Below are 8,513 nucleotides of genomic sequence, written 5' to 3' on the forward strand. Positions count from 1 at the left end.
TGCTATATAATTTTATCTTTAAAAAATTCGACCTAATATGAATCTATTTTTTAAAATATTTAATATTAAATTGAACCAAACTAAAAAATAAAATTAGTTGACCCTTATTCTTATATGTAATGAGATAAGTGAGGTAGGATAGTAGGCTGCCCCCAACGCCAGGTTAAGAGCAGCTTCCGTGGGAGACATCCAAATTATGAATTATCCACCGTGAGACTCGATCCCACGACCTCAAGATTAAGAACCTTACGATCTACCAACTGAGATGGATCGACTCAAATTGAACCAAACTAAGAAGATGGGAATCAAATTTGAAGCCCTACCTGATATGGACATAAGCTCGCATTACCATCGGAAAAGGAAATCCATAATTAAATTAAACTGGATTAAACTTAAACGTCGAGTCCGAGGAGATACTCTTTCGATTTCAAAACACAGAACCGAGCAAAACGACAAAGAAAATAATGTAGAAAAAGTAAACAACAGCTACGCCTCAAACACTCAAAAAGCCCCCTCCTTATCCCTTTAAATAAAATAAATTTCTGTAAAAACCAGAACTTGTAAAAAAAGACAAGACTCAAAAATAAAGAGCACACAGAGACAGAGAAATTGAGGTCTGCCTTCGGAAGAGCTGTCTATCACTGCTCCAACGGACTTCTTCTTCTTCTGTGGTGCTCGAGCTGTTTATCTCTTGCCAGGTTCGTATCTCTCTCTCTATGTATATGTAGTTTTTGTAGTGTTTTAGGGTTGATGGTTGAATTTGAAAACTGGGGTTTGTTCTCTATTCGTGGAAAGGAACGATTTTGGATCTGGGGTTGCTCTGTCTCAAGATAGATATTTTTATGGGGTTTTGTTGAATTTTGCTTTTGTTTTTGTGATTTTGATGGCTTTTTAGGTGATGTGTTGTGGTTGCTTTTGTGGTTTTGAGCCGATTGGGTGACAGGGCTTTTTTTATGTGATTAGGGTTTTCGATGGGTGATCGTCTGGTTTGTTGAGGTTTTGGTGTGATAAAGTTTCTCTTTTTCTTATTTTATGTTAGAATGCGAGTAATTTTATTCTTTGAGCTTGGATTAAAGTTTGTTGAGCTAACAAAATATAGTGATGTGCTTTATCTGATTTTTTTTTCCTTCTTAAATTGGACTATCATGGTATTTTAGTTTTCATTAAAGTTCGCAAAGAATGCTCTTTTGGAGCTGAATTAAACTGCTTGATTATAATCTGATGATTGCAAATTTTTGTACAGATTCAAGAAATCCAAGAGAACTAAGATGAGCTCTCATGTGTGCATTTAAGATTATGATGTTTTGGAGTTGATATAGTCTTGTCATGATTTCTGGTACCGTGTTCTTTGATGCTAGTTTAGCTGTCAAAGCACAACAACTGCCCATGAAAGTCTTATATTTTAGTAGTCTTGATCTCAAGGATGGATTTGGTAAGAGTTGTGTGAACATGGAAATATATAAATCAAAGTTTTGACAATTAAAATTTGACTAGCTTGTTTCCTTGGGAGACTTAAGTTGTTGCCAGCTGCCCTAAAACCCAGGGGTGTTAAAACTTACATCCTGAATCACTTTTGATTAGTTGGACGACTGGAAAGTGTTATGGCTGTTGCCAAGAGCAGCAGCTTCAATGAGACGTCAAAGCAGCCATGTAATTGCTACAAAATTGAAAGCTTGAGTGAAACTATATTGGAGGCTGACCAAACTGCAAATTTGAGAGATCGATACATTCTTGGAGAGCAATTGGGTTGGGGTCAATTTGGTGTTATTAGCTTGTGCTCGGATAAGTTGACAAGAGAGGTGTTGGCATGCAAGTCCATATCTAAAGATAGATTGGTAACCTCTGATGATGCACGATGTGTCAAGCTTGAAATCGAAATAATGACTAGGTTATCAGGGCATCCAAATGTTGTAGATCTCAAGGCTGTTTATGAGGATGAAGACCATGTTCATTTGGTTATGGAGCTTTGTGCAGGTGGGGAGCTTTTTCACCGACTTGAGAGGTATGGTCGTTTTCCCGAGGCAGATGCTAGAGTTCTCTTTAGGCATCTGATGCAAGTGGTCCTATATTGTCATGAAATTGGGATCGTGCATAGAGATTTGAAGCCAGAGAATATCCTCTTAGCAACAAAAGCCTCATCATCACCAATCAAACTAGCAGATTTTGGTCTTGCAACATATATCAAGCCGGGTAGAGTTTTACATTTCTTATTTTCCCTTCTCTAACCAAGAACATTTTTCAGACAATGCTTGTTTGCTTCCTTGAAATTTTTGGGACTTCTGTGTTTTGAACAATTTTGGTGTTTGTTACCAACAGGGCAGTGTTTGTATGGGACGGTTGGGAGTCCATTTTACATTGCACCTGAGGTTTTGGTTGGGGGATATAATCAGGCTGCTGATATTTGGAGTGCTGGGGTGATTCTATACATACTACTTAGTGGGACTCCACCGTTTTGGGGTAAAACGAAATCACGGATATTTGATGCTGTGAGGGCAGCTGATTTGCAATTCCCGTCAGATCCTTGGGATCGGATTTCTGGTTCTGCAAAGAATTTAGTCAGGGGAATGCTCAACAGATCCTCCTCAAAGGCTCACTGCACTGCAGGTTTTAGGTATGTTGGAATCCCTGCAAACAATCGTCGTAAATTTACTGGTGCATGCAGATGACATTAGAATAGTAGTTTAATCATTATCTTCTGACTTCCATAGAAGCATGTATAAGGAAAGTCTGTGCATGAGCAACTGGGTCAAACCCGGTAGCTCTTTAATGCTAGCTTCCTTAAATTTAATTACCTGTTCCGGATGACTGGTATATATAGGCGGAGAAGTCACTTAAGATTGTTTCCTTTCTTGCATGTTACCTGAAATTTCCATCTTCAACCAAAAGCTTAATGTTGAATTGTTTTCTTTTAGACCATTCATGGATGAAGAATGATGAATCTTTTCAAGAAGAATCAAGTGCGGTTGTATTCCAAAGTTGTGGAGAGTTGGAGTTTCATAGTGGCTCATTTTCCATGTCTAGGGATCAGGATATCAGCTTTGGTGCCGGGTCGCCAATCATTTGTGATGTTCAGTCACCCACGTTAACCAGCAGAACATCGTTTTCTTCTTTCTTTGTGGAGCCATCTACACCTTGCTTGGCATCGGGTGGATTTTCTTTCCACAGCATCAATTCTGATACCTTAGAATTTCATTCTGCCATTCCGTCGATGCCGAGCTTTGCATTCTTCAGCCCTAGTTCCGGGGTTGAACAAGAGAATTGCAAATCAGATTTGTCGATCAACATTATTCAGATGGAGAGATTGGATGGAGGTAATTTGTGCCAAACCATCTTACAAATCTTTATGATTTGTTGTTCTCATACTGAAATTATGTCTTGCGTCATCACATGAATGCAGGGTTGGATAAGCTGCTCGTATTACCAGATTCTTCGCTTTGCTTTGGGCCCGAAGCAAGAGAAAAGGAGATCAAGGCAGATGAATTCGGAAGGACAGGAGGAACGAGCGGGTCTAGGTTGTTGTTGGCCTTCCACAGCAAGAGGAACCGCACCATCGGTCACGGCGAGCGAGAACAGCTCGATTTTATGGTGTCTGAATCTGTCATCCGATGGGCATCGTGCACAAATCTCCCAACTGCCACATCCCTCAGGTCATCTCTCGTTTGTTGAGCTGTCGGTGTGGGTCGAAATAATTCCAATGGAGGGTCAACATTCTCCATCAACGTTTGCATAAAACTGCATTTTCTACGTCAATGTGTTTTATTACTGATTCTTATTATTAAGTGGTGTTTCGAGTCCGTATTTCCACATCCCGGTGCATGGCACCGGCTCGTAAGCCCGGTGTTACCGGATTGCTGGCTTTAGCATTTTAACCGGTAGATACAAGTAGGTAGAGAGAGAGTAACGTGGTGGTTGCTGGGACTTTGATTCGTTGTATAAAGGAGTGTTACAAAAATTTTCCAGGTTTCGGGTTTTGCTTGTTTAAACGGTAAATGTGTAATATTTTGTATCAGCTTCGCCAGTTTATGTTTAAACACGTATTTGACCCTCAAAGTTATCCACTTTTGTCGGTTTGGTACTTGAAGTTGTAAATTGTTATCGTTAGGTGCTAATTTCCTAATTTCCGCAAAACGAAGTGATAGAACCACAATGAGACCATGTCTTTTCCCTAGTGGAACACCAAGTACTCTCAGAACAAAAACCATCGCCTTCTCTTCCCTGCACGAACAAAGGAGAAGCTGTTTACACCAGGTTGCCAAAGGCAAGCTAAGAATTTCCTGGTATCCGGGACCGGACCGGCTCAAAGGTCACTGATAGCCATGAACTTTCAGTTAGTTTCGACATCGGAACATTCCACGATTAACAAGCTCAACCACCGAGTTCCTCGGATTGCCAGTGTCATCGCTTTTGAAAATCGACATAGTTCCTCAACAGTTTCAAGGGAATGTTAATTTTTTTATTAATGTATCGTATCATTGATGTAACATGAATTAGCATTTTAGTGATCAATTTAGGGTAAATTACACGTTTACTAACAGAATTTTACCATCTCTCTCCTATTTCACTTACTGCAGTTTTAATTTTTTCAATTTGTTCACTGAACTTTAGACATTGAACTTTTTTGGTCACTCGATTGTTTACTCCGTAATAGGGTGCTCAGGTGGATTATTTTAATAATAAAACATGCCACATAGGACATATAATTAAAAAGATAAATTACACATTTACTCACTGAACTTTACTGTATCTCCTAATTTACTCACTATGCTTTTAATTTTTTTCAATTAATATAGCAAAGTCATAATGCCTTTAGAAATTTAACGGCCGAGTGATAAAAAGTTCAATGTCTAAAGTTCAGTGAGCAAATTGAAAAAACTAAAAGTATAATGAGTGAAATAGAAGAGAGAGTAAATTTTAGTGAGTAAGCTTGTAATTTACCCATAACCGATCAATAATATAAATTATCTAAAAATAACAATTGAAAGTTGAGTGTCCAAAATCAGAAGAAAATGTAACAAAAACGATCAGCACTGTAGTTTACCCAAAAAATGTTGGTTTTAAACATCCATTTGCAAACCGTCCCGCCACGTGGAAAGCAAGCAGCTGCTTTAGCCTTTGGGAAGACAGCAAAGAAACGACACCGTATGAAAATTGTCAAAGCCTTAGTGGCTTAGGGCGTCATTACAGATTATACCTGATGTCCTTTTGGTAAAATCAGATCTTCATATTGCCTACGTGTCAGATTATGGGTCGTTTATTAGGTCAGCTCCTCACGAGATTCTGGTCTCTGACCTCCCGCAGTTCACGTTCATGCTCACGATTCTCCATAAACATCAAAATAAATAAAAAATAAAAAAGATAAAATACATCAGATATCGTACAACTTTAGGTATCATTGAACTTCTAATTTTATTAATTATAATATTAAATTTTTATTTTCATTTCAATTTTTTCACTAAACTGTTAAATCATTAATAATACGATGACATAACTAATGGTTGTCGACATAATTAATTACTATTGATGTGGCTGCCTGTTATCAATACATCATCAAAACGACGATTATTGATGTGGCTGCCTGTTATCAATACATCATCAAAACGACACCGTTTTGATATGGCTGATAATGATATAACAACCCAGTAATATAATTGAAATTAAAATTTGAGTTCAATACTATAATTGATAAAATTAAAAGTTTAGTGGTATAAATGCAACAATACCTGAAGTTCAGTGATATATTATGTAGTTTACCCAAACAAAAATCCGGACCTTTATTTCTCCACTGAGTTCGTTGTTCCAGCTCAACTCCAGCTCATCTCGGTTCTTCAGCTCTGTTCTCTCTCTCTCTACGTATATAATTATCTTTCTTGATTCCATGGGACGGAATCCACCACGTCATCTCTGGTACCTCAATCATCAATCGTTTATTCTGTAGAAAAATTGAAGAAAACGAAGAAAAGAAAATCGAATCATTGTTGGTTTCTCTGTTCACTTTTCCTTTTGGCCTATGAATCAAATGGCTCTCTGCTGTTCAATTTTGCTCTTTTTAGCCCTATCGTTTCTCGTTTCTTCACTTCACGCTAGTGAAGGTGATGCCGATCCAATTTACAAGTAAGTTCATTCGGTTCACTTATCTTGATTCGCAGCTTCATTTATATAGATTTCAATTATTTCTGTTTTTTAAGGAAAATTTGATGAAAATTAATTGACGAGCAGTTGATAGAAGAATATTCTTGTTAGAAGAACCCATAATTGTAGTTTTTTTATGCTGTTTGGAATAATTCTATTATCGGTTAGTTTAATGACCTTATCTTCTCTTTTTCTGGTAAATTTAACTTGATTCGTGATTCCTAATTCCTATGCTGTTTTTATTTATTTGTTGATTTTCTCGGTTGTTCATTTATTAGGGCTTGTTTGGGTGAGTGTGAGATAAGTGGGTGCGTGGGGAAAATTTGTTTCCAACACTGTAAATTCTCATCCGATGGGAAACCAATTGATGGGCCATGGTATTTACAAGAGCCGCTCTATCACAAATGGAAGCAGTGGGATTGTCGTGCTGATTGTCAGTACCACTGTATGATTGCTAGAGAAGAACAAAGGGAGAAACGTGGGGATAAACCGATCAAATATCATGGAAAATGGCCTTTTCAACGTGTTTACGGGATCCAGGTTCTCAGAATATCAACTTTGTATCATTGTTATGTTGTTTGCCTTTTTGGATTGTTTTCTTGTTAGTGATGATGTTTTGTTCTGGTGTTTTTAGGAACCTGTTGCTGTTGCTTTCTCCGCACTAAGCCTTGCTGTGCAGTTTCATGGTTGGCTCTCGTTTTTTATCCTTCTGAATTACAGGTTGCCTTTGAGGCATGATAAAAGGACTTATTATGAATATACTGGTTTGTGGCATGTCTATGCCGTCTTGGCAATGAACTTCTGGTTCTGGAGTGCCATTTTTCACTGTCGGTAAGTGATCCTCTTTATGTTCGTTTGGACCCGTAATCTTTACGCATCCACTAATTGTACCTGATCTATTAGGAGCCTGGGTCAGGTTCTTACTCATAGAAGCCTATTTTATGCCTTTAGGAAGTAAATTTGAAAAGTTTTGATCGTGTAATAACAATGTTCATAAAGGAGCAATATTTCTCTGAAAAGAAAAATGGAATGTATAATTGGGTGACAGGTTTTTGAGCCGAGTGTTCTTATAATCATTGTGTAATACAATTGATTATTTTTGTTGTTTTATTTTGTCTGGAGTTATCTAACTTAAATACTTGTAGAGCTGTTGAGTTGACCAAGAAGCTAGATTATTCATCTGCTGTTGCATTAGTTGGATATAGTCTTATTCTAGCAATTCTACGAGTTTTTAATTTGAGAGATGAAGGTTCAAGAGTCATGGTTGCTGCTCCACTGATTGCATTTGTGACAACACACATCTTGTATCTGAACTTCTACAAACTTGATTATGGTAATTCTTTCTTTGTTACCCTCACAAAACAAGATTATCAGCATTCATCACAGTTTGCCTCTAGATTTGGGCTTATGCATACAGTTTTGTTTTGCAATTTTATTTACTTGCACCACATTATAGTTCCAACTTCCTGAATAACAAAATTGCTTGTCAAAACTCAGATTCTGATCGATTTTTACTCCAAAGCACTCGCATGATTCGAAATGGATTTGCCTAATAGCTAGTTTTAATGCATTGTAGCTTCGTTTCTACCATGTTTTCAGTCATCTATTAGGCAGAGCTATTCGTACATCATAAAAAAATTAGACAATCCACTTTATTGTTTTTTGTCATAACTATTTTCGCTATGACCATGAGTTCATGCTGCACCCTATTCATAAACCGGATTTGTTTGCAGGTCTAAATATATATATATTTTTTGCAGGACTAAATATGAAAGTTTGTATGGCCATGGGTGTAGCCCAAATTCTCATATGGGGAGTGTGGGCTGTTGTAACTTGCCATCCATCACGGTGGAAGGTTTGGCTGTTTGTTGTGGGGGGAATCCTTCTTGTGTTCCTGGGAATATACGACTTTCCACCGTACAAGGGGTTTGTTGATTCGAATGCTCTATGGCACGCTATCAGTATCCCTCTTACTTACATTTGCTGGAGCTTTGTCCAGGATGACGCAGAGTTGAGCACATCAACCCTCCTGAAGAAAACAAACTGATATTTCTTCATTGGACTCATGCACTAACCGATCTCACCAGTGATCGACCCCCACCTCTGCAACATTTTGTTTTCCGATGCTCAATGTTTTCTTCGCAATGCAAGGATATTCAGTGTAATTGAAGTCCTTTAGACTCGGGTCTTTGTTTTTTGTCGTGGCAATCGATATATTCACAAAGGCTGTTGTCCGACTTCAACGTAAATTTCTGTATTGTATCTTTCAACTAGCTTGTTTTACTTGCGTTGCTTGATTAGTCAGTCTTGTGTTGTAGGCTATGTTTATCATTTTAACTTGTAATAAGACTCCGAAGTTTAGCTATGTGCCAATGTTTTATATT

General features: G+C 37.8%; 1 protein-coding gene and 1 pseudogene across 2 annotated transcripts; both read left to right on the forward strand.

The window, feature by feature from the left end:
* The first annotated feature begins 567 nt into the window (after positions 1-567).
* On the forward strand, positions 568-4,009 carry LOC120118434 (annotated as a pseudogene).
* A 1,827-nt stretch (positions 4,010-5,836) lies between these two features.
* LOC120118435 (post-GPI attachment to proteins factor 3-like) lies at positions 5,837-8,494 on the forward strand. 2 transcript variants are annotated; one of them, XR_005515749.1, is made up of 5 exons: positions 5,837-6,111; positions 6,408-6,669; positions 6,764-6,960; positions 7,275-7,651; positions 7,822-7,858. XR_005515749.1 is itself a non-coding variant. In XM_039138460.1 (5 exons), the coding sequence occupies exons 1-5, from the start codon at positions 6,008-6,010 to the stop codon at positions 8,174-8,176; spliced, it is 1,038 nt and encodes a 345-aa protein (XP_038994391.1). In that variant the 5' UTR covers positions 5,839-6,007; the 3' UTR covers positions 8,177-8,494. The 2 variants fall into 2 exon arrangements, 1 of the variants encoding a protein (XP_038994391.1); XM_039138460.1 differs by lacking the exon at positions 7,822-7,858 and adding an exon at positions 7,890-8,494 and having other exon boundaries at positions 5,839-6,111; positions 7,275-7,462.
* The last annotated feature ends 19 nt before the right edge of the window (positions 8,495-8,513 follow it).

This window comes from Hibiscus syriacus, unplaced genomic scaffold (assembly GCF_006381635.1).
Source record: "Hibiscus syriacus cultivar Baekdansim isolate YM2019G1 unplaced genomic scaffold, ASM638163v2 tig00110328_pilon, whole genome shotgun sequence".
Lineage (NCBI taxonomy): Eukaryota > Viridiplantae > Streptophyta > Magnoliopsida > Malvales > Malvaceae > Hibiscus > Hibiscus syriacus.

What these genes read in the sequence shown, in the direction of transcription:
- LOC120118435 (XM_039138460.1), top strand. Translation starts at nt 6,008, where the DNA reads ATGAATCAAATGGCTCTCTGCTGTTCAATTTTGCTCTTTTTAGCCCTA. An exon ending in GATGCCGATCCAATTTACAA is followed by an intron (nt 6,112 to 6,407) that starts GTAAGTTCATTC and finishes TTCATTTATTAG; the next exon opens with GGCTTGTTTGGGTGAGTGTG. An exon ending in AGTGCCATTTTTCACTGTCG is followed by an intron (nt 6,961 to 7,274) that starts GTAAGTGATCCT and finishes AAATACTTGTAG; the next exon opens with AGCTGTTGAGTTGACCAAGA.